The sequence below is a fragment of the Daphnia carinata genome, chromosome 7, assembly GCF_022539665.2.
Source record: "Daphnia carinata strain CSIRO-1 chromosome 7, CSIRO_AGI_Dcar_HiC_V3, whole genome shotgun sequence".
NCBI lineage: Eukaryota > Metazoa > Arthropoda > Branchiopoda > Diplostraca > Daphniidae > Daphnia > Daphnia carinata.
Genome location: NC_081337.1, coordinates 3229932 through 3255332, shown reverse-complemented (window position 1 = coordinate 3255332; position 25401 = coordinate 3229932). Strand labels below are relative to the sequence as shown.

General features: G+C 38.3%; 2 protein-coding genes and 1 long non-coding RNA gene across 5 annotated transcripts in view; 2 read left to right on the top strand and 1 right to left on the bottom strand.

Annotated features, from left to right (window-relative positions):
- Positions 1-10: 10 nt before the first annotated feature.
- Positions 11-2511, bottom strand: LOC132088142 (uncharacterized). The gene is made up of 3 exons (XR_009421401.1): positions 1525-2511; positions 1206-1455; positions 11-1138 (listed from the first exon to the last, which is right to left on the bottom strand). It is a non-coding gene; the product is annotated as an uncharacterized LOC132088142 (long non-coding RNA).
- A 1683-nt stretch (positions 2512-4194) lies between these two features.
- On the top strand, positions 4195-7993 carry LOC130695377 (hydroxymethylglutaryl-CoA synthase 1-like). 2 transcript variants are annotated; one of them, XM_057518519.2, is made up of 8 exons: positions 4196-4325; positions 4397-4504; positions 4578-4821; positions 4880-5206; positions 5273-5579; positions 5647-5817; positions 5894-6117; positions 6188-7993. In XM_057518519.2, the coding sequence occupies exons 3-8, from the start codon at positions 4596-4598 to the stop codon at positions 6289-6291; spliced, it is 1359 nt and encodes a 452-aa protein (XP_057374502.1). In that variant the 5' UTR covers positions 4196-4325; positions 4397-4504; positions 4578-4595; the 3' UTR covers positions 6292-7993. The 2 variants fall into 2 exon arrangements, with proteins under 2 accessions (XP_057374500.1, XP_057374502.1); XM_057518517.2 differs by having other exon boundaries at positions 4195-4325; positions 4880-5579.
- Positions 7994-11047: 3054 nt separating this feature from the next.
- The window catches only part of LOC130695362 (nuclear factor 1 A-type-like), a 29637-nt gene continuing 15283 nt past the window's right edge, over positions 11048-25401 (top strand). Inside the window, exons 1-5 of one of the 2 annotated variants that reach the window (XM_057518484.2) lie at positions 11048-11922; positions 17583-17738; positions 21787-21978; positions 22210-22393; positions 22922-22987. In XM_057518484.2, the coding sequence (XP_057374467.1) occupies positions 11914-11922; positions 17583-17738; positions 21787-21978; positions 22210-22393; positions 22922-22987 (607 nt within the window). In that variant the 5' untranslated portion in view covers positions 11048-11913. The remainder of the gene's footprint in view (positions 11923-17582; positions 17739-21786; positions 21979-22209; positions 22394-22921; positions 22988-25401) is intronic. The other variant, XM_059496337.1, reaches the window with a different exon arrangement.

The following is a 25401-nucleotide window of genomic DNA, read 5'->3' as shown; positions in this document are numbered from 1 at the left end:
TGGTGGGTTGCCATCAGTAACTAGTATGCGACAAATTAAGGGAAACTATAATGAAGCTATTCCGGATCTGATGGTGCATGCGAGGCCAGACTGTGTTTCGATTTTTCTGCGGTTTCACCATTGGCCATTTATTCCCACCGAATGCCAACTTTCCTTAATTTATGAAAGGCCACGATAGGGTTAAGCACTCAAATCTGATTCAACTGGAAAACTAATATGCTAATTCAATGAGCTTCGGGAAAATCCATACGATAGAAGGTAACAGGAGGGTTTTACTCTTTTCTGCATTTCAAGGTGAACGTAACTACGATGCCCCTTTTTTCTTGGAGTCTCTTCAAGAAATGGTGTGCCCAAAGAATGTTGCCCATTCAAAGCAGGTAAGGTGTGATGAATGGACCTAGCACAACATGCTCCTATTGGTCGTTTCTGTCCTCACGTGTTCAATTGCGCAAGAATTCCCCTTCACTGAAAGATTCGCAAGATGAACAGCGAACCAGACAATCGCAGTAACAAAAATCTTTTACTCGTCGAAAGACGTAGGAATTTTTGTCTTGACGCCTATCGAGGTTTTGCTACCTGGAGGAGCATAAGTCTGTGTGCTGCGCGTACCACTTACGTTATCTTCGGATCGCTGTACTAGTTTTTATGTAAGTTTCATCAGCAAATTATTTTTCCTTCCTGAAAAAGGAACTGCTAATCTGCAGAAGTCAAAATTTTTCTAAATTAGCACAAATAAAATTTTAGGTGCACTTAACTTTTTTGACGCCATGACGGACGACCTGCCGACACCTAGTGTCCAAAAGTCTAGTCGCTGGAAGCTACCAGTCTGCTTGGCGTTCTTTACGTTGGTTTTAATTGCTGGAGGGCTTACGACTATCTACTATGGAATAAAATTTGGGTTAATAGGTGGATTTGGTAAACATTTGTTTTCCTATTTATAATTTTTTTTTTTGCGCATGCCACTGAAAAAAAATAGATGTCATTGTCAAGTAAGCTTGTTCAACAAACAAATGAAATGTAATTTGCCTTCTTTTTACCTTATTTATTGCAAACAAGGGTTAGATGGGGAGAGTGTCACGTCTAGGGATGATGGTATTTCTGTTACACCACGTCCCGCAGACATCAATCCGTCAGAGCCCTACAAAACAGATTTCACGCAACTTGAAAATAATTCAATAATAGATTCTAATGAAAACGTGACCTACCTCACAGGTAATGCAAGCATGCTTCAGTTACGATTATTTGTTATTCACGGTAACCTAAAAATGGTATACAGACAAAATACCTGCGGCATCGTCGACCGAACTTTCACAGCCTCAATGCATTCCACGTAACACGACCATCTGCAACAATCACCTCAATTATGCTTACACCTTTTATCCAAATTCTGCGGGATACACGTCCGAATACGATTTCAGTGCTAGCCGGGCATTGCTCCAGACGGTCATAGATTCCCTGTGGTATGATTAGATTTTTTTAAATTTTTGCTATTTAAAAAACCTTATTTTCGTTTTATATAGTCACCCTAGGATTGAAGAATTTATCTGCCTAGCAACGCAACCTGAATGTCGTCCAGATGGCAAAAGCATAGGCCCCTGTCGTAAGTTTTGTCACGGTGAGTAAAAGTTTCCGCTATTTTATCATTTGTAAATAAATAAATTATTATTGGGCACGTTTTATCAACAGAAATTGTAAACGCCTGCGGTCATTATTTCTGGTCGGTATACGAAAAAGAGAGAAAAATGTTATATTGCACCGAGCTGTATATTGACTCGACCGATCAGAATCTGTGCTATAGTCCGGATGCCCATCACGTCACGTAAGCTTATGGAAACTTTACTTTTTCGTCAGTTATGTAAATTCTTTTTGTTTTTATTCACCAGGCAATACGTCAGTTTCAAACCATTAGATTAATTCTTGACCATCACCGGAAAGAATAAATTTTCAATTTCAATAACTAATTAATCCAATAAGTACGAAGCAATATTTCAATTTCAATAAGGAGCAAAAATTTGAGCGAAAAGAGTACTTGATAACATTCCCGCCATAACTGATTTTCGATTCATGATTTCCTGGGAACACATCACGTCATTTTCACCACACAGAAAAATTTTTCAATCCAACTATTACTACGTTTCTGAAATATTTTTTCCCTACTTAACTGACCGTTTTTGCCATTGTTCCCACTCGTGTCCCCCACCCAAAGAATTGTAAGATGTCGTTTCCCATCATGATGCCGCCTGTAGAAATGGCGCCAAAAATGTTTAGTCTGTTTTGGAAAATATACCTACACTTTACCTAAGAGCATCTTCGTTTTTGCGTGACGTTGAATGGAGGTTTTCTTGGACCCTTTTATGTGTTTCTTTTATGATTCTTCTTCGTTTCCTTAAAAGCTTGTTTAACGATTTGAAGGTGCGGGTGGGTCAAAACTTGCACAATCAGGAACCACACGACTAGCTCTTCTTTTACCAACATTTCACTATGCTTTTTAACCATCTCCTACAGTATTTTCTTGGCCTCATTAAGCCCAAATTTCTGTCTTGATAAAGAAACTGAAACTGAACTCACTATAAAATTAGATTTAAAAAATGCCTAGAATACACATACTGTTCCATGCCTGACAAGTTAGCCAATGAACCGATTACGGTTTTGGACTGGCTATGTTGCCAGTTCGGCTTTGAATTTTCCTATTGTCGAGGGCTTTTCTTCGCGGTTTTTTTGTATCGTTGATACAGAGTCGTTCCTTTGTTGATAGATGGCAGTAATCGAAAGAGATTTAGGGAGGAAGATATGAGGAAAAGCCATCTGGACCCATCAGTGAAAACTGGCCTCAGGCAATCAGCCTCCTAAAAAAGGATGGATCTGGGAATTATCGTTTGCTGACTTCGTGATCTGCTTATGGAATTGACCTTTAATCGAATTGAATTACAACTTAGACAATGCCATCGCGGCTAAAGAAAATTATTAATTTTTTGAAAATCTTTTGCGCAAGATGATCGCAGTTATTTTGCCATGTAAAAATTCCAAATATTAATGTAATCCCATGTTTTGTGAGGCATACATTACCATCGCCATTTCACACACTTGCTAACTCAACGTAGCATTACTTCATAGACTCCACGACCAGGAACCTTTGAGACGGATTGGATTTATGGGGTTAAAATAAGGTAAAACAAAAATATCTTTACAACAATGCCTAGGTTTCAAACTTCAATTCTGCTTTCTCCAAAAAGGTTTTTCAATATGAGTTGAACCCAAAAGGTCACTTAGTAATGGCTTTAACAATCTTTGGGTGAAATCGCGTTGTCGGAGGGAGTCCAATCTGATCGACTCGAAACGTATAAAAGCGACTTTCTCTGAACCAAAACAGAATGTGTTTCTCTGAAAACGTTATTCCGTGAATCAGTCGAGTTCCTTCTCCAGCATTCTGGAGGCAAAATCAAGGTAAGTTCAGAAATGGTATTTATCAGCTAATATTTCATGCATTTAATATCAATGTAGCAAATTCCTCTGCTCACAGAACAGTCTTGGTGGGACTTGTTTAAATTTAAGGCAAAGATGTCTTGAGGACACTGGTGATGAAAGACATGGAAGATGCATTTCTTGTTTTGAAAGTTGTTTTCGGATACTGTCCTATAATCGTATAGAATAGAATCGAAATGTAGAGAGGTAATTGCGTGAATAAGAAGTGGTTGTACCGAAACAACCTGGAAAAATGAGGTGGAGAACAAGTATAGGCATAGCTTTAAAAAAACCGGATTTTTAAAATTTTAATTCACTTAAACTATGGCAGCGACCTGGAGGGTGAGCTTAATAAGAGCACCCAAATTATTGAGATGATCAACATGTGTCGAGTGTGCTCATTCGACACATTCTGTACGTTATAAGGCAACTAAAACTTGTTTTTAAATTTCTTCCCCCTCCCTAAAAAAGTAAGATAATCTCGATTTGTAAGAGCCAAAGGCATTGGCGTCATCCAAAAATGAATTTTTTGTCTTCTTTTTTCTCGAAAATTAAGCACAAAAACATTTATGTCCTGGAAACTGATTTAAGGGTCTTGTGAGTTGTGAGAAACTATGTACACTTTACGTGAAGCTTTCTTTTTTTGGAGAGGGGAGGGTGGATTTCTCCAAATTCCATTCTATTAGAGGAATCGAAATCTTTTGAAATGGAATTTGGAAAACTGAAAATGATGTTAAAAAGTTGATAGGTTTTTTATAAAACATCTTGACAACTCCGGCAGTCAGCCCGAAGCTCTGAGCGTAGTCAGCTGAAAACAACCAACCAAAGACATGATCTAACGATACGAACTCGTTTTCAAGCCTGTATTAATTTACGTTTTCAGTATTGGTATCTTACATTTTCAAACGGGTTTAAGCTGTGCCGTTTTAAACAGGAAGCAGGTCTCGTTTTCTCCAGGCGCTCGTTCATTCACTCGAATGCAGGAAGATTGAACACCACGCGTAAATTCGAGCCTCTTCGACTGCTCACTCTGTGTTAGCCGGTTGGTTTTTTTTCTTGTCCCTTACTACATTGATGTTGTTATATGTTAAATTGCATTAATTGCATTATTTTAGGTTGCCCACTGATAAAAAATGAGCTCCAATTCAAATTGTGGAGATGTGGGTATTCTGGCAATTGAAATATATTTTCCCAACCAATACGTTGAGCAGAGTGAGTTAGAAGAGCATGATGGTGTCTCGAAAGGAAAATATACTATCGGGCTTGGTCAGCAGAAGATGGGGTTCTGCAATGATAGAGAAGACATCCATTCCCTGTGTTTGACTGTTGTCCAAAGGTTGTTGGAGAAGAACAATATTGGTAACATATTATTCATAGATTCTGCCGGTAAATTATTTCATACCTATTTTTTCTACAGGTTATGGGGAAATAGGAAGATTGGAAGTTGGCACTGAAACCATAATTGACAAATCCAAGAGCGTTAAAACAGTGCTGATGCAACTGTTTAAGCCTAGTGGCAACACAGATATTGAAGGTATAGATACCACCAATGCCTGCTATGGAGGCACAGCTGCATTGTTTAATGCCGTAAACTGGATGCAGTCTCAGTTTTGGGACGGCCGTTATGCTCTTGTGGTAGCTGGAGACGTAGCCGTGTACCCCCCTGGTCCAGCAAGACCAACCGGAGGTGCGGGAGCTATCGCCATGCTAATTGGACCAAATGCGCCCATCACTTTTAATAGAGGTAGGCTTTTTTCAAAGTGGTTAATAGTATTTAATATTTCAAAAAACTATTATGTTTTTTCTCAAGTACGAGCGACTCACATGGAACATGTGTATGATTTCTATAAGCCTGATTTGTCGTCTGAATTCCCTACTGTCGATGGAAAAATCTCGATTGAATGCTATTTAAGTGCCCTGGATTGCTGTTACGAGAGATATTGTAAAAAAGAAAACCGTCCTGACGTCAGTTTTGACGATTTCGATTACTTTTGCTTCCATTCACCCTATTGCAAGTTGGTGCAAAAGAGCTTCGCTCGTCTCTGCGTCAACGATTACTTTCTCCACAGTGATAAAGAACAATCGGATAGCAAGTATCCAGATCTAGTGCCTTTCAAGTAAGAAGAAGAAAAAACGTGCGTGATATACCGTTGAAATACTAAAACTTTTTGAAATGTATTTCAGGAATTTAAATCTGAAGGAAACGTATTTTAATCGAGAATTAGAACAAGCTGCAGTCAAGTGTAGTAAAACCTTGTTTGAAGCAAAAACTCAGCCGACTTTGATGGTTGCTAGCATGGTGGGAAACATGTACACACCTTCCTTATATGGCGGATTGGTGTCCCTTCTGGTCAAGTAAGTAAAACAATATCATTGTTCAGTTTAGCGTAGCAAACTGTGTGTTTTATTCTCTTTTGATTATTTTTCTTAGTAAAAATGCCGAGTCATTGCTGGGCAAGCGGATCGGTATGTTTTCGTATGGATCCGGGCTTGCATCGTCCATGTTTTCATTACAAGTGAGTAAAGATGCCGGCCGAATTGAACCGTTGCTGGCTTCTCTGGGAGACATTCCCAGCCGCCTGGAAGCTCGCACAGCCTTACCGCCCGCAGAGTTTACTGCCATTTTGAAAGCCAAAGAAGACTCGTACAACAAAGGTGAGTACCCACCGCGTTCGAGTAGAACACCTATTATAATTAAAATTATAATTATTATAAATTTACGCAGCTCCATATCAGCCAACCGCTTCGTTGGATGCGTTGACGTCAGGAACGTATTACCTTATAGAAGTGGATTCGCAATATCGGCGTACCTATGGCCGCCGTCCCTAGATGTCTCTCTAAGTCGCTCAGCCAGTTAGAAAGTGAATGAAAGGCGTAAGGAAATACCATTTTTGAAAGGTTCATTCGTTTAAAAAAAGTTAAGTAGTTACACTTATGGGGAAAAAGAGTTGTTTATCTCATCAAATCAGTTTACATATCTGTAATACATGTTGACAATTTAGTTACAAACATGTCGCCCTTTTTTTATGTTTCTCTTTTTTTGTGTTTTTTTAGAGGCATTTATATCATCGAATTGCAGAGGGAATCCCTTTTAGCGCGCTGCCCCATTTTTTCAAGAGGTAAAAATTCCAGGAAAGAAAAACTGTTCCAGTTTTAAGCTATTTGATCATTGGACAGTTTTCATTTTATCCGTTTTTTTTTTATAAATGCTGAAAAAGATGGGGGGGAGGTTTCACACCTCTTCCGGGTGCCGACCTCTTTCCGAAAGAGAAAAAGAAAAAAGATAAAAAAGAATGGTACTTGGGCGGGCAATGAAGTCTTTGAGCAATATGGCTCCCCCAACGAGTCCCGAATTGGATTGCGTGTGTTTTGAAAGAGATTCATTGGGAAATGGCCGATTTTCTTCTATCCTCCATCCCATCCTCCGCCTTTCTATTAGGACGATGGGCGTTGACGTCCCTGACGACTTTGCGGGATAAAAAAAAAAAAAAAAAAAAAAAAGAGGGGGGACCGCAACAGTCAGCAAATGGGCCTGGCTCTTTTTAACGGACGACGATGGAACCTCGGATCAAATTAGCAGGGATACACCCCAACGGACTTATTTGGAAGAGCGAAGAGGACCTTTTTTTTTTTTTATCTCTACAGGAGGGGTTATTACAGCACATTGGGGGTTTTTCGGCTTCTCATGTATATAACCACTCCTTTCCCTTTTCTTCGGTGAATCTGATGGTTGCGTCGGTTCACACACACAATAGAGAAAAAAAAAAAAAAAAGAAGGGGAAAGAATGGTGTGTCGTGGAAAACTATTTGCCATCGTGATGGACTTGATTGGCAGGGCCGCTCACCGCACAAACTCTTCCACCGGGCGAAGCCATCTTTTTTAGCCCGCAATCATTAAGAGGCGCCCGCTTACTAAGGGGGAGGGTGGTAGCTAGTGGTCGTTAAAGGCAGCCTATACGGGGAGCCCCATCGACATCGTTGATCAACCTCTCCATAGAATCCTATTGCTCTTCACGAAACTTTTTTTCACTGTTAAAAGCAAAGTTTTATAGAGTGTCTTTTTCTGATGGAGTACAATATCGATGCTAATCCCAGTCCATTGAAAATAGCCAGTCGAGATCTCGCTGAACACAATAGCGACAAGAAGATGAAAATATTCAAACGCCCTGAATTTCTTTTGTCGCCCCCCTTCTTTTTAAGGGGTGAGAAAAAGGAAATTAGAATAATAGCACGTTCCTTTCTTGTTTTTTTTTTGTTTTTTTCGGCCAGTTGCATTTCATCTGTTACAGACACACACGTACTTTTTTTTAGCATGTGTCCTATTTTTTGATGGATGGTGCACAGTTCTTAATGATTATCTCGTATTGCCTGTTGTTTTGATTCCACGCGTAGCTACCGCGGGGCCTCATCATTATGATCATTCCCACCTTCTTTTTCTTTCCTGTTTTATTAGTTATTCTGCATCAGTAGCGGGAAAAAAGAACACGCAAAGTGCGTGTTTTAACCATTTCTCCAAATGTTCAAAGAAAAATCACAAGTTTTTTTTTCATTATTTTTTCACGCACTGAACTAGTGCGCCTCTAGCAGTCGTTTGCTCCGGCGAAAAAGAAATCCGATTCGATTGAACTTCACTTAAATCTCTGATTTTCTTATTTTTTTCTAAAAACATCACGTGATAAAAATCCCTTTTTTTTATTTTTTATTTCGTTCTAGAATCTTTTGCTCGTCAATCATCCAACCGAAAGGTTTGTGTTGATTCAAACTGAGGGAAAAAAAAAAAAAACCGCCGGTCTTTGTGGCTCCCCCTAAAAAAAAAAAATGATAAATAATCACAAGGTTTTGTGTTACAAATAACAACCCCCCCCCCCACCCTTTTTTTCACGTGCGTTCTCGCTTCAAAAATGTTGCTCCTACTGCGCAGCATCAGCCGTGCAAGTCGGAAGTGAAAGAACCCCGCAAGTTTTATGTGCGAGGGAGATGCTCCACAGCGAGAGAAGAATATCGAACTCGCATCGATAGCAAAGAGAGAGGGGGGAAAAAAGAAGAAACGATAAAAAGAAAAAAGGGTACGTATATATACGCCGGCGTTCACGCGTCATTGACTCTGGTCGGATATGAAGCGTGTACACACATGTATAGGCAGAGAGATACGTGGAAGATAGATAGTCTATTTGTTATGTGTCTTCTTTATCCTTTGCGACATTGGGCGTCTAAAAAAAAAATATTCTTTTATTAAAAAAGAATAAGACGGGAATCCTACACCTTTTATTATTTTTTTTAAACGAATCAATTTGTGATGACTAATTTTTTTCTTTCGATGCAAGTATATAGACAATGTCTTTACTGAGGGGCTAGATAAATATACAATAGGAAACGATGATATCCGTTTGAGTGTAGGCCCATCGGCCGACTGGATCAGGGATCAGGGATGTTAGCATCTATAGTATATTAGATGACATCTGAGATTGTCAATTGTGTAACAAGACAAACGCAAAAAGAAGAAGATGGCCGGACGAGGGAAGGAAGTCTCTTCGGTCACGTCTATAAAAACGTAGTTGCAAAAGAGGGGATCCCATATAACTATGTACTGGTGATGCTGCCTGGGGGGGATATGTTTATTACAGCTATATAGAACGTGTGTATAGTGAAAAATCCAGGGGATTCTTATATTTCTCGTGTTTGTATTTTTTTTTTTCTTGTTTGTTTTCTTTTACGAGCCATTTCATCCGAGTCAATCGTTTCCTGCTTCCAGTTCTATATATTTCCTGTTCCTGGCCCATTGAATTCGTGTTCGACTTGGGGGCACAAAAGATGCTGCGAAAATCGGAAACTAAAGGGCATCCAATGCGAAAGATAATTAGAATAAATAGTTAGATCTATACACAATATCCAAGTCTTCAAATGTCATCGTTCGGAATTTCCAGTTTTTTTTGTTTTTTTTTCAAATCACATTTTTAATTTCCAGTTTCACGCCCTGCACCTTGTACACCTGTCCAGGTGCGACTAATCACCCACTCCACCACAAAAGGCCGTGACGATAGGGATAATATTATGTAGGGAAACTTGGCTCAACACACAAAGAATGTTACCTGCCCAGGTGAGAATGTCGAATTTGTACTACATTGTGACAGTCGAGTGAGCCGTCACACACATCAACTCGTTCGAAAAGAAAAAAAAAAAGAAGGGGGGGGATATATAGACAAGGACGAGTTGATGTCACAATATCGAGCTTGACGTTGTTATGAAAAAAAAATAGGGGAAAAAAAAAGAAATTTACATAATCAGATATCCGATTGCTGAGAAATACGCAAACAAAACGGGCTAAACACAACAGCAATCTGTGCACCATTGGGTGCCCAAAAATTCCCGATTCTTTTGCTATAGAAATAAATAAAACGTGATGTGGTTTTTTTTTTTTTTAATAATAATATTTTTTTTTATTTTAGTGGGACACGCCCGAGACGGAATACATAAAATATCGAAGGGAAACTCACCGAATGAGATTTTATTTACAATTTTTTTTTTTTTCAAAATGGAAAAAGCCACCGGCAGAATTTTTAAAAAATCTAAAAAATAAAAAAACTTTAAGAAATTAAATAATGCGTTGACTGTATTTCATTTCATCATCATCATCATCCGGTCCTTTTCATATTTCCCAACTGGCCCCATCGCTCAGTAAGAAAACAGAGAGAGAGAGAGAAAAGAATTACAATCAACTACGATGATGGATGAGGCACGGCAAAAGGGTCAGTTTCTTCAGTCTGCTGTTGATGAACGATTAGCCAATCATTAAACGCTTGAATTACACAGACACGAAAGCCCTTTTTTTTTTATTTTCTACACTGAGGAAGTATGATTACGTGATGCTATAGCCGTAATATTTGTTGCAATACCATTAGATGCGCGAAATAAGAATCGAAACCCGCTGGAAAAAAAACAAATAAACATCGTCTTATTATTATTCAAAATTAATTTTATTCATTGCTTTATATTTCAAAACAATTTCTTAAGATTCGAATTGAATTTGATGACCTTAAGGCTTGACCGCGAAATTCAAATTTCTCTTTTAAAAACAAAACTGGGTGGGTTTTAAATTCAAGAATAAGAAAAACTACGTGAAAAATAACAAATTAGACATCGAGGAGGAGGACATGCCGTGGAATCACGAAGCTACGAATCAGGAGGCGGGACAGAGACGGACGAGATGAGGAAGCCAAAGGAAGAAGAAAAAACGCACACACACAAAAATGTCAGGAATAATAATGAAAAAGAAGGAACGGGAGAATGCGGTTTCGTGATCCAATCCGATCCGCATGAAAAATAAAATAAAAGTCCCGCAAACAAAAATCCAATAGGGATGGCCACCCAACTCCTCGCCAACCCTTCGGGAGTTGATGCGCGCGCGCGCGTGCGGGATTGGGGAGGAGCTACACACACACAAAAAAAAAAAAAGGTCCCGAAAAAAAAAAAAAAAATGTAGACACACACACATGAAGAAAAAGGATAAAATAAAATAAAACTTGTGTGTGCGTGTGTCTCACATGCACACACACACACACTCACTCGTCCTTCCCTCAAGAGAGCGAGCAGTAGCGTGAGCCGAGCTCAGTGTGTTGTTGTTGTGTGTCCGTGACGGCCGCTCGAATCTTTTCGGTCCTCCCTTTTTCCCCCCTTTTTCAACCCCTGGTTATTATTATTTATTTTCATTTTGCCATTTTGTTTATTTCTCTTTTTTTTTTGTCTCTAAAATTCGGCCCAATTTCTTTTTTTTTTGAACGGCGTGTGCGCGAACGCCAGGCGAAAAAACAATTGTTCATTTTTTTTTTTGCACGAAAGCCTTTGGTGTTTCCACAGTTCATTTTGCTTCCCCCCTCCCCTTCAGTTCGTGTGCGGACTCGTTCGAACACATTTTCACACGGCAACAACAACTTTATTGCGAGATGTGATGAAAATACGAAACAAACATTTTTTGTCTCGTTCAATCACGCCGTGTGTGTTGTGTCGAAAACTTGTTTAGTGTTTTGTTTTTTCTGCGGACCTCATTTTTTGGAAGATAAAAAAAAAAGACGATCGAACTTGTTGTTTATGCTATTCGAAAAATTATTGGTAAGGCGGGAAAAGAAAAATTTGAATTCAAAGTGGTTTCATGTACGAACTGTGTCGCTTTTCGTGCTGTTTTGTGCGTTCGTGCGGGAAGAGCCTGGGACTTCCTCATTTCTTATTTGCCGAGCTCAGCTTTTCTTTTCCGTCCACATCCTGAAAAGACCAACACACGAGACTGGAACACACATTTTTTCATCTAGTCTAGTTTTGAAAAAAAAAAATAAAATTTGATTCATACAAAACTATTGAATAATAATTGAGGCCGCCAGCGAGTGACCCAAGACCGGCGCCAAAATAGCAGCCGTCCGCTATGACAACTCGGATATAGCAGCAAGTGCCTACGGTAAAATGACCATGGTAAGTCAAATTCACATTAAGAATTATTCAAATTGGCCATGGGTTGAGTTTCGTCTCTTCAAACGGCCTTGAACTATCGTCCCTTGTTGACTATTTGCGTTCAATCCCGCGTGATTCTTTTTTTTTTTTTAAATAGCAAAATCTGAACATTTTTTTTTTGTTGTGTCTGTCGTCGGGTGTATATATAATTTTTTTTTTTTTTTCCAGAGGGATGATAGAAAAATAAGAAAACAAAACGAAAGAAAAAAAAAATCTCGTTTCTTTTTTTGCCACTCCTTTTCGTTCAATCATTCCCGTTGGAAATGGTTTTTAGGGACCTGTCAAGTGAGAGCTCCGTCTCATCTCTCTTCTTCCTCCTTCTTCTTATATGATCCTATAAAGACTATAGTGCTACGTTAAAGCATATACCTTTTGCTGCTAGTGCTATTTTTTTTTGTTCTATCTTCCTCTGTAACCCCCCCCCCCCTCCCGATGATGAAACGGAAGGACGGGGGAAAGAGAAAAAGAAAAAAAATGTTTAATAATTCGTAAGGAAAAGAGTGTGGATTGCATGCAAAATGTGAACGGCCTTGATTTTCAGGGGGTTCTATAATATCCTACTTGACACATCGTCTTCTTTTCTTTTAATTATTTTAGCGAACAAGAAGAATTTCATTTTCGATTAACATCTTGCATTTAATTCGATTCATTTCCAGCGAATATGTTTGAACAAAACATGAGAACAAAATTTTTTTGCTTACGTGCACGTATCTCTAATATCGCCACACACACACATGTATGCAAAATAGATGCACCAACAGAGAAACGGCCTTGGATCCGCAGAGTTCAAACCGAGTGTCCGCGTTCGTTCGCCTCCGTGTCTCCCCCCCCCGTTTCAATTCCACCTCGTTACAACTTACACAGGTGTAAATCACGTAAAAAGCATCGCAAATTAGAAATTTCCGATTTTCAAATGTGATTTTTCAAAAACATTTTTTAAAGGCGGGCATTTTCAAATAGATAAAAGAGGGTTGCAGTTTAGAATCAACTTCGACTGCTTGATGGTGTACACACGGGGTCCAGGCTATTTCCAGTCGCCCAGCAGCGTTTCGAACCCGACGATCGTACGGAGAAACTTCTTCTTCTTCTTCTTCTTCTTCTTCTTCTTCCTTTTAATAAATTTTTTTTTTTTATTTTTACAAGAGAAAAAAAAAAAAAAAGGATTGTGCGTGCAGCGCGCCGCAAAAGACGCAGGTTGAGGTCGTAACTGCCCGGTTTCTTTTCACGTCAGTTTTGCTTGTGAGCGGGAAAAGAGGAGGGTGTGATCTATTTTTACAAACAGGCAGCAAGATATTTATTCCAGGAATAAATACACTCGCACGCACGTCAGGCCCTCACTTTTAAAGCTCTCTCTCTCCAAACTCTATTGACTCCCCTATACACGTAATAACATTGTCCCGTCCTCGTTTTTCTAAAGATAATTCCATTAAGGTGTAACGCACTATGCGATAGAAACCTTCGAATTGATATGGATCTTTTTTGATCAATCGATGCGAAAAAAAAAAAAAAAAAAAGAATTTTAAAGGTGGAGTTTCTTTGGGTCGACAGATGCATATCACATGCTCGTAAATTAACATCTACCGGGCGTCTCTTGGTAGGTTCTATTTCAAGTGTTTCTCCTCCTACAAGCGGGGCCGCGGGAGAAACTCCTGATGGTGTCACCCACCACAAGAAGGGGCAGCACTGTCGTTAACTTTAGAAAAAGCGCCAAATGGATCGTGTAGTTGAACACAATGTAAACATCCATAAAAGGAATTAGAAAAATAAAAATGGATGCTTCCGCACGCGGATCATTTTTATACTTGAAAAAAACTTTAGAAACACATTTTCCCACATCGGACTTTTTTTTGTTGTTGTTGTTGTTCTTTTATTCATCTAATTATTATGGACGATGTCTCTTCACGTAGGGGGGTATAACCTTTTTGCTCTGATGGATGGCACATCAACTCTGAAATGTCCGTCCGTGAGAGAATTTCCACGAAAAGACAATCCATCGGTTACGAACGAGAAAGAATATATCATTTAAAAAAAGAAAAACGTATTAAGGACGCCCGCGCATTTACTCCATAAGGGAAAAGAATCTCTTTTCGCGTGGATCATAAATGATCAAATCGGCCATGATCTTTCCAAAAGGAGAAGACAAAAAAAAAAAAAAAAAACACACACACACCGTGTGTGTAGGTATGGCTTAGCAAGCACATTTATTATAGCTCTCGACACACACACACGACTACTTAGTAATGTAACGATGGATCATGCGGGTGTCAGCAGGTATATATAAATACGAGAGATGAATCGAACGTTGGGGAATGATGTCATATTATACAGTACATGTGGCCGTTCGCTTCATTCCTGCCGAATGCAAAATCAAAACAAAAGGAAAAAAATACATAGAGCAGTACATCACCATCAAGAATTCCTCACAGTTTCATATTTCTTCTTCATTTTGAAAATCCTTTTTTTTTTTAGTGTCTTGTTTTGTCGAGTTGCACACGGGAATTATTCAGAAATCGTAGTTAACGAAAATTGTATAGGCGATATGATGGAACGTTAGCAGATACTCTTGAGGTCAAAAAATAGGATTTAAATAATTCTCTTAAATGGGCAGGAAAGAATGGCGTGTAACGACCAACAATTTTTTTTTTGATGATCATGGTAATTAACTATCTTTTTTTTTTCTTTATTTGGTGAGCATTGTTTGTAACACAGCACGCTTGCAAACAACACCCACACCGCTGAAGTCCCAAAAAAGGCTAAACAGGAAGAAAAAATGGCCGCGGCCTTTTTCTTTTTTTTTTTTCAAGACGCCATTACCACGTGAGATGTTGGGCTCAGGATATGAAAGTTGTATATTAAGGAGGTTTTATTAGAGTTTTATCATGAGAGTTGATCCTTTCATTCTCTTCCGGATCGTGGACGTAATAATGTATAGCCTATAATATACGGTATCGAAACAACAACGAAGATATTGACCAGGGATAAAAAAAAAAAAAAAAAAAAAAGATATACACGGGAAGGAAGAATCTTTTTTTCCCTCTTTTCCGGGTGTCTCCTCAGGCCGAATAACTCAATTATATTCATAAAGTCAATTATGATGTAGACAACACACACTGTCTTGTTTTCTTTTACCCATCAATGTGATGATGAGAGTCGTCTGGATGACAGGAGGGGTAAGGAAATCAATCGAGTCAAAAGATCACCCATAAACATGCATCGAAAAACATTACTAAAGTTGATTAATAATAATGTAAGAAAACATCAATAATTTTCTGACGTCATATAAAATGCAATTCAGTTTTATGTTTTTATTTCGTCATTTTAATTGACCTTAGCAGTGATGTGTTTAGGGATTTTCCTTTTGTTTTGACAATAATTTCTCCCCTTTGTTAAGGGGCTAATTGCTTAAGGGGGTCATTTTCATAATCTTTTGCTAATGTTCTGAGCGCCAGTCTGTTCTAAGCTTTTGTTCTTTCCTCGTGGTGTGATAGTGTCGTGCATTAGAAGTGCGATTACAATTTTCGCATGAGGTAAATTAGTTTTTTTTCGAAGATAATTGATTTCATAAGGTTCTTTTTTGTTGTATAAAGGAAAGGTTGTAATAGGAAAAGAAATGCGTACGTTAGAAAACGTGGTGGATGGTACGGAATCGTAGAACAAAAACGTGACATTCGTAAATCGTAGAGAGAAAGGTGACACTATCGTCGTGTGCACCTCTTTTCATTCGCCTTTCCCATACCTATATATATGTGGAAAACAAATACTTATTCCCAACAAGACATTTACGCGTTCAGGGTAACAAGAATTCTGTTCACGCCTAGTAACACAAGGTCGTCCAGTGCTTTTCTCAAGTTTATTATAAGTCAATAATAAAAAAAAAGGAAAGAAAACGGGTTTCAATCGGTTCTCGGTACGTGCCTTGAATCCGTTTTCATTAATTTTTTTTTTTGTTATGTAGGCTAACAATATGTAGGGATGCTAGCCATTACAAATCATGTTTGACAGTATCGATATTAAGAATTGATTTTATTATACTGTTTTCTTTCTCAAAGGACAAAATACCCAAAGTCTTTTAGGTGATGACTGATGCTGTAGACTGCAAAGAGTTGCTGTCATGTAACACTTTTTCTTTTAGGAGGGAGAGAGGAAATGTTATCGAAGAGATACATTTCCTTCTATTCTTTATTTCTATCTTTTTTTGTGCCTTAGATTTCTTTACGATGATTCCCCCCTCAACCCTCATGGCCCTATACTTTTGGGTATATATATAGAGAGAGAGAATATAGGCTCTATGTAGAAAGTGATCATCACTCACGCAAACCTCTTTTCTCTCCGGCCCGGGAGAAGAGGAAAAAAAAAAAAAGAGATCTCTCCTGTGCTATATAGCTGTCTAGCTTGTCTATCTCTTCCTTTCTCTCTTTTTATATGTTGCAGTAGTATATAGTAGTAGTTGTCCGGAAAAAGAAGTCGGAGCATCCGAGCGACCCCCAGCAAGCTCTATATATCCGGGAAGAAGGAAGAAAAAAAGGCATTTCTTTTGTTTAGTTCCTTGATGATTCTATATATCATTTTCTTTTTTTTTTTTTTAGATTCTTTTACACATCGATGTGCCCTTTTTTTTTTCCTTTGGTTATTTGTTTCCCGCCTCGATCGCAGCACCTCAATCTCCGTCACTAGCGAACAGATATTTTTCGATGCTTGTTAGGTTTATGGGTACATGGATTACATAGGACTGCAAACACGTAATCATGTCAAGGAGATTGTGGGATGAGGAAATAGTAAGCGATGATTTTTAAATGATTCGAATCGCTCGAGGTAACTAGTGTCTTTCAAATCTGATTAATAGCAAAGCGAGAGGGAATCCGGTTATTCGATCTCCCCCTTTTTTTTTTTTGTTTTTTTGTTACAAATATCGACACTTTGAAAGCAACCAGTCTATCCAGGAGCTGAATAACAGATAAGAATCAGAGCTACTTGTTATATATATGCGTTCCAACACTTTTTCCCTATTAAAAAGAGAAAAAAAAAATCCCGAAGGTTTAAAAAAAAAAAAAAAAATTATTGCCAAACTGCATGTCATTTTATTCGACACGTTTGATTCATTACGTTGCTCGTCGCTACTAGTTTTTTCTTACATGGAAAAAGGGGGGGGGGAGAGATCCGAACGAAGCTGCACCGAGTTTTTGTGGGTCAATTTCTATCGTCTTAAAAAAATAAAAGAAAATCGAGGTATAGAATGATGTTACGTGTGTAGGGGATGGTGGAAGAATTGCTGTGAAAGAATGCTTGGGCATGGCCATCACAACTTTTCTTCTTTCACCTTCGAGCTATTCGTAGATATAAAAAAAAGGAGTCTGTGTGGCATAAAAATACGAAAGCTCTCGATTGTCAAATTTATGCGGAATAACTTCAAAAAGACCCCCCTTAGCTCTTTGCGTTTTTCTCTCTGTATGTGTGTGTGTGGCGTATCAGTTTTCTTTTATTTTTGAAAATATATTCCAAGTTCCATATCCGCAGGGGTAAAAATTTCCATGAGACACTGCAACATTTATTGTCTATGTTTAAAAACTCGAAATATTGAATGTTTTTTTTAATTGTTTCAATTTTTTTTTTTCTTTATTTAGGATGAATTCCATCCATTCATCGAGGCGCTGCTGCCTCACGTCAAGTCCTTCTCGTACACGTGGTTCAACCTGCAAGCCGCCAAACGCAAGTACTTTAAGAAGCACGAGAAGCGGATGTCGCTCGAAGAGGAGCGCCGCTGCAAGGAGGAACTTCAGGTATTTAAAAAACATTTTAATTCACTTAGTTTAAAAAAAAAAAAACAATCCTTTGGATCTTGTCGTACCTTTTTCATCCTTTTTTTTTCCTTTATTATTTCGAGTGAGATGAAAGACCCAACGTTAGAGTGTAGGAGGACGTGTCCTCCGGAAGAGTTGACTTCTGCTTCCGACTGGTATTTTTGACGTATTAGGTCCTTTCCCTTTTTTTTTTTTTTGTGTGTGTTTTAAAGAACGCCCCCAATGCTTTGGAAGGTTTATGCTGAAGCAGCACAGATAACATATCCATATATTTATTATAAGATGGACGCTTGTGCCTTTCGGAAGAACTGGAACAGGAGGCGTAAAAGCGAGCAAGCCTATCTTTAGGCTCAGCTCGAAAAAAGAAAAAACCTTTCCATTTATACCGGAGAGAGAGAGAGAGAGAGAGAGAGAGCCGTCGTCATCCGGCAGCCAAGGGCCTGATCTAGCGAAGTCAATATAGAGACACAAATATCATTTTTTTGTTTTTGCTGTAGGGGTATTGGTGATGTAGCTGGAACATTAATGGGACTTTGGGATGTAATTTTTTTTTTTTAAAGGCGAATCATTTCCCCGGATTCGAATGTTTTTTTGTTTTTTATTGGATGGTGAAATAACCTAGAGAAACGTAAAAGATGTTGAAACCTGGAGACACATCCACCCGTAAAAGGAGAAGGGCGGACACACATCGAAAGAGGGGGGAGAAGGGAAAAAAAAAAAAAGACGTCGCGACGTGTTTGTGTATTATCTGCATAGAATAATCTTTGGGATGACGTCAAACATCTTTGAAGCCAGTTCGTCGTGTGCTCCACTTTGACCGTTTTCTATCCGCGAGAAAAGCTTAAACAGAAGGGGTGGGTTATGTTTTGGAAAAAAAAAAAAAATCGGGAAAAAACTTTCTCCACGCGTATCCGCTTGCATAATTTCTACACGTAATGCGATCGTATTAGGCCAAACAATTTTTTTTTTTTCTTTCAAATGAATTTATTTTATTTTTATTTTTTTTCGGATTAAGATTTTTTGAAGAAGAAAAAAAGAAAAACTTATATCCGCTGGGCTAGAAAAGCGGAACCCAGGAGCGGGCGTTCACTACACCGCAGAGAGAGAGAGAGAGAAGGGGGAGGGGGGAGCTAGTTCTATAATTATATATTCAGCAGGGCAGCGAAAGAAGAGCTTCCCGTTTGGTAACTCTTCGTCCTCCTCCACCATCTTCTACGTTTTTTTTTTTTTTTTTTTTTTTTTTTATATTCAAAGCACCCACGCGGGATGAACGTCGAAATTCGGTCGTACGAGTGTGAAAAAATGATTGATCTTTATGTAATTGATTAGGGAGGGAGAAAAAAAAATGTGGGGGAGGGAGAACGTGACGTAACAAATTGTGTACAAGTTACCTCCCAAGAATGGGATTTTCAGATAGAAAAAAAAAAAAAAAAAAGAAGAAATTTTTGTTTTTTAAAAATGCAATTACGTGGATGGAGTATTAAATGGAGGTGCTAAAAACTTGAAAACTTAAAAAAAAAAAAAAAAAAGAAACAAAAGGTGAAGGATTGATGTTGTATTGTGTGCATCGATCTTGTTAAGAGAGGAAGGAAAACCACACGAGGGCGACATAATATTTTAGATATTAATAAAAGAGAGAGAGAGAGAGAGAGAGAAGGGAGTGCTAGTTTTTTTTTTTTTTTTCGGGGCTATTTTGCGATGGTGTGTGTGTGTGCTTTGCCTTTTGGACGTTGTATGACGTCAGTATATACATCTCTTCTCTCTTTTTTGCATATGGGAAGAAAAAGACTTCCGGGTTATGCGTTAAAGAAAGAAAGGACCTTCTTTTATTTATTTTATTTTATTTTTTTTTCTTTTCTTTTCTCCACCCATGAATTCTTTTATTTATATATACTTTTCACCTTATCCTCCTTTCTCTTCTCCCGTTAGGTCATCTCAGTCCACTTTTCTTGGTCGCGTACAAGAAATTTCGGAAAAAAAAATTTAGCGAATATTTTGAATATGTTTTTATCGATTTAATTTTTACATTTGAAACAGAAAATGTTCTTTTACAAACAGACAAAAAAGAAATGTGACGAAAACGAGTAAGAATCGCGGCAAAAAAAAAAAAAAAAAAAAAAAATAGAGAGAATATAAACGAAAGAAAAAAAAATCATAATAATAAAATAAAAAGAGAAGGGGAACGACGAAAAACGACTTGATTAGCATATGAGGGCCTTGGAAGGTCGTCGTCCGGTCGCCGCGTCATCACACACTGCAACACTCACGGGAAAGAGGGGGGAGGGAGAGAGCTCGTGAGCTTGCTCGTGCGCAATATCACACACACACGCACGAATATCTAATAGAGAGAGAGAGAGAGAGAAAGAGAGAAGAGAGAGAGAAGAAAAGAGATAGAAGGAAACAGGCTCCCTCCGGCCCCCACGTCCATCCCGTTCAGCTTTCTCTCTCTGGGTCACAAGAAACTTCTTTTCTTTTATTTTTATTTTGCAAAAAATTAAGTCCCACTTTGTTCAATAGAATTTTCTGATTTATATTTGGCGCGTAAATTTTTTTTTTTTTTTTCAAACAAAAAAGGGACTAAAAAAAAAAAAAAATATGTTTTTGAATAATTTAATTTGAATTGAGATTTTGTTCATGTGATAAATTAAAGTTCTTTTTTTTTTGTTTTTGTTTTTGAAAAAAAAAAAAAAAAAAAATGTTTGATGGTTTTCTTGCTCTACTCGTTTTTCGTGCTTTTTCGGATTATCGGTCGTTGCGGTTTTGTTTTTTCCAGACCAAAATTTTCTCGAATTTTGGGGTGTCAGGAGAAAGAAAAAAAAAAAATGGTCAAAAGAAACGAGTATGTCTATTAGCTGTGGCTATCCACGAGACACACGCAAAAGTACCTTTTTGCTTAAGGCAAGGACGTTTTTATCTTCTTTTTTTTTTTTTTTTTTTTTTTCTCGAAGACTCGTTTATTCCGTTGGAACAAAAAAAAAAAAAAACGATAATATTCAAATATTTTTTTCGTTCCCTTTAAAAAAAAAAAAAAAAGAAAAATCTTTATTTATTTTTTTGCTTTTTCTTGATTACGTAGAACACCGTTATACCTTTTTCGGGTGTTCCGTATCTTTCCCTTGCAATCGAGTTGTGTCCCCCCTCCAAAAAAAAAAAAAAAAAAAAAAAAAAGAGAGAGACCGGGAATGGGGGAGGGGAGGGTTTCGTGTCACGCAAAGGCTCAACGTCTCTGACGACCAAGAGACGTTTAATCATTAAAGGCGATGCGGACTTTGCTTTCTGAGCCTCGCAATCGATACGCGCGTTACGCCAAAAAATAAAATAAAATAAAATAGGAAAATGAATTGTTGCTTAAGAAACATAAAATTTCAAAATAATCAAAAAAAAAAAAAAGATTGAATTGAAGACTTTGTTTTTCGATAGCGAGTTTTCACATTTTCTAATGTACAGACAAAAAAAGTGTGTGGTATCTTGATAGTTGACCAAAGCTAATGGCGACGCTATAGGTCAAAAAGAAACACACAGTCTCTCCTCTTTGTTGTGTGTATTCCTTTTTTTTTTATCATTTCTTCTTCATCGGGATACACAATAAGGAAAGAGAGAGAGAGAGACTCGTCTCGTATGCAAATGTATAGAAAACTCTTTTTTCTGTGTGTGTTGCATCTACGAGCGCAGAAAATGCAGCTGCCGTATAGCTAGTGCCATGTCCTATATGTCTAAGAAGAAGAAGAAGAAGAAGAAGAAGAAACGCCTGGAAACATGTTCCGTGTTGTTGTTGCATCACCGGCGCCGTAAAACCATCAAACAGCTATATAAAATCGAGAGAGAGGGAGAGAGGGAAGGGAACTTTTAAGGCGGCAGAAAGACACACATCCAGCACTTATTGACTTGTTTATAGTTTTTTTTTTTTTTTTTTTTTCTTTTCCTTTAAAAAAAAAACAAAACACAAAAAAAAACTAAAAATTTGAATTAATGCAATTTAAATAAATATTTCGAAATGAACTAATGTTTTGTTGATGTATTTTTGTAGAACGAGAAACCCGAGGTGAAGCAAAAGTGGGCCAGCCGCCTGCTGGGCAAACTGCGCAAAGACATCACGCAAGAATGCCGCGAAGATTTCGTCCTGAGCATCACGGGCAAGAAGCCGGCCATGTGCGTCCTCTCCAATCCCGATCAAAAGGGCAAAATGAGACGCATCGATTGCCTCAGACAAGCCGATAAGGTTCGACCTTCTTTTGTTTTTCTCTATATTCTAAACTTGAAAAAAAAATTTAAAAAAAATGAGAGATGAATCAATCAAAAAAAAAAATATCCAAATCAAATCTTAATCAATGCAATGAGGTCCCATAAACGTATAGTGATGATGATGAATTGGATTGAATAAATTTGATTTAAAGAAATAATTAAATAAATAAAAAAAAAAAAAAAAAAAAAAAAACATGAAACATTTCAGGTTTGGCGGCTGGATTTGGTGATGGTCATCCTGTTCAAAGCCATTCCGCTGGAGAGCACGGACGGCGAGCGGCTGGAAAAGTCGCCCGACTGCCTCCATCCGGGCCTCTGCGTCAATCCTTATCATATAAACGTCTCGGTCAGAGAATTGGACCTCTACCTGGCCAACTTCATCAACAGCCACGGTATTTGTTTTAGTCATTTCTTTTCTTTTTATTTTTATTTATTTATTTTTTTTTTCAAATTGTATTTCTTTTTTCTTTTAATTCAATCCCGTTGCGCATTTTCTCCCCGTATAAAACGCGCACGTGTGTGTCAACTGATTTACGAGGCAACTGAAATGTTCGTCCTATATTTATATACGCGACGTCATTTATTATTTTTATTTATTTATTATTATTTTATTTTATTTTTTTTTGGCTTGCTGCGCTTTTTAAATTATTATTATTATTATTTTTTTTCGCAATATTACAGCGTTGCCGCTGTCTCCCGTGACGGATTCAATTATTTCTTTTCAAACAGCGCAGCGAAAAAAAAAAAAAAAAAAAAATTGTTATGATTATTATTTTTTTTTTTTTAATTTTCAACATAATATTTTTGGAAATGAGCCAAATTCAATTTTATTCTTGTCCGGATAGAAACAAGAAAAAAAAAAAAAAAAAAAAAAATTCTGTTTTGTACGCGACTCATTTTTGTTTTGTCATTTTCAGTAGGTGCAGAGACGCTGAGCGGAATCTGTGATACCGGCGACAAGGTGGACGACGACCGCAACTTGAAAGGTAAGTTTTATTTTCTTTTCACTTCTTTCAGTTTTAAAGCGAAGAAGATGAAGATGAAGAAGAAAAAAAAAAAAGGTAAAAGAAAAAACACTTGGGGTATATACAACGGTCGCCCGTTTGTATATACACGTTTCAATTTTATGGGCAAAATAATAAAATGGTAGTCAAAACTCGAATGCGAAAGGTTTCCTAACCTTTTGATTGGAAAGCCATGTCCCACTCAAAAAGAAACAAAAATTTTTTTTTTTTTTTTTTTCTCCCTTACTCTATCTCTATGGCTGAAAGAAGCTACAAAAAGGAATTCAATCAAAGTTCATAGTAAAGAAAAAAAAAAAAAAAATCCTCCTCTTCCACACCCCCTTTTTGCTGTTTAAAAAGAAAGGAAAAAAAAAAGATGGGGCGGGTTTTTTTTTGTGTTTTCGGGTCGGGGATAAAATAAAAAAAAAAAAAAAGAGAAGCTTCGAATCTCTTTTCCATGACACACACATTGTGTGTGTGTGTGTGTGTGTTTATATCCGCCAACAGCAGCAGCAGCAGAAAGCAACTCTTTTATTTTTCTTTTATATATTATTTTTGCCTGCCACTCCTCCTCCTCCTGTGTGTCTGTGTGTAACTCTTGATTGATCATCAATTGGGGGACGATCCCCGAGACGCTGCACAAACCCGCCTGTTTTTCGTCATTCCCTCCTCCCTCCCACCGTCTCTCTACCCCCTTCAGACGGTCAAAACTTGACGATATGTGACCCCCATCGTCATCATCAGCAGGCCGAAAAAAAAAAGAGAGAAGAGATAATGTAATAAAAATACATTTTAAGTCTTATGAGGCTCTCTGTGTGTACGTGGGGGGGGGGGGGGGGCTAAAAAAGATAAGTTGGATGTAGTGTCATCTTCTTCCGTCACGGGCCGTCAGAGCCCGTCGCTAGCGCCTCTGCGAAGAGGTTTCCACTCCATCTTTATCCATCGGTGCATAGAGGGCGAAGGGTTTTTTTTTTTTTTTTCGTTTCTGATGACGAAGGGGGGAGGGGGGAGAGACTTGTGTTCACGCTGCGAGAACGAAGGAGGAAGAGGAGGAGGAGGAACAGAGTTGAAGAGTTTTACGTATCGGGGGTACTTGCCTTTTTTTTTTTTTTTTTTTTTTAATTTTTCTTTCGATAAACGGAATTATGTTTTTGTCCCGTAACGGCGTCAGCACAGACTCCCCCCCCCCCCCCCTCCTACCGCGGTATCGAGAGAGAGAGAGAGAGAGAGAGAGAGAGAGAGAGAGAGAGAGAGAGAGAGAGAGAGAGAGAGAGAGAGAGAGAGAGAGAGAGAGAGAGAGAGAGAGAGAGAGAGAGAGAGAGAGAGAGAGAGAGAGAGAGAGAGAGAGAGAGAGAGAGAGAGAGATTCGATTTTTGCTGGATGATATTTATTTTTATGTTGTAATTTAATTTAATTTAATTTAATTTTTTTTTTTTTTACCTTGGAATTTGAAAGATTGGCGTGAATTTGTTGTGTGTAGTGATTATTCAATTATGCGGCCGTGAGTATTGAGACACGATAGAGTGGGGGGAGGGAAGATGTTGGGAAGCGGATCGATAGAGAAACTGGCCGAAATTTGCATCTCTTCTATATCATCATCCCCCGTCCTTTCCTTTTTTTTTTTTTTATTTCCTTAACTTCCGCTCTCTGTGACGTTCGCTCCTTTTGATTAGAAATGCGCAAAGCCTCGTCTTATCGACGATAATTTGGTACGAGTCACACCCAATTTGCAACTTAATAGATGTGATCCCTCTGCCTTTAGATCCCCCCTCTCTCTCTCTCTCTCTCACACACGCGCACGCGACTTCGATCATAGATCCAATCACGTTGTTCACTACCCCTACCCCCTTTTTTTTTTCTTCTTCTTCTTTTAACTCCTATCGTGCGCGCGTGTAAGGAGCGGGGAATTCCTCGTCGAAATGATTAGATCCAATGCGCCTAACTTTTAATGCCAACTTGGTCCTTTTTTGTGTGTGTTTGTGTCCGCGCGCTCGCGGTGGCGCTGATCGTTCCGTGTCGATCGGCCGATGACTGATGGGCATAAAGCAGACGACATTTTTCGGATACAAAACAAAATAGGAGATCTGTCAACGACGCGTGTGGCAGGTGAATAGTGGCAGCGTCTTTTTAAGTTTTTCTATAATCAGATATTTCCTGTGCTCTCCGCAATCGCGTAATAGGGACAACAATAAGATTTGTGTTTGTTTTTTTTGGTTTTTTTTCGTTCTTTTTTTGCTTGCGTCCCCATCCATCTTTTGATTGGATCTTGGGAAGAAGGGGGGGAGGAGGAGGTCCGATGACTATTAAATTAACTCTGAAAGAAAGAAAGAAAGAAGCTGGTTTGAATGCGTTCTCGCTATCGCAGTGACGTGATCGTTCATCTTGGGCAAACTGCG

Bases quoted from the DNA above. Each gene is read 5' to 3' on its own strand.
- LOC130695377 (XM_057518517.2), top strand. From the start codon at position 4,596: ATGAGCTCCAATTCAAATTGTGGAGATGTGGGTATTCTGGCAATTGAA. The intron at 4,822-4,879 runs GTAACATATTAT...TTTTTTCTACAG, and splicing joins GTTGGAGAAGAACAATATTG to GTTATGGGGAAATAGGAAGA. The intron at 5,818-5,893 runs GTAAGTAAAACA...TATTTTTCTTAG, and splicing joins TTGGTGTCCCTTCTGGTCAA to TAAAAATGCCGAGTCATTGC.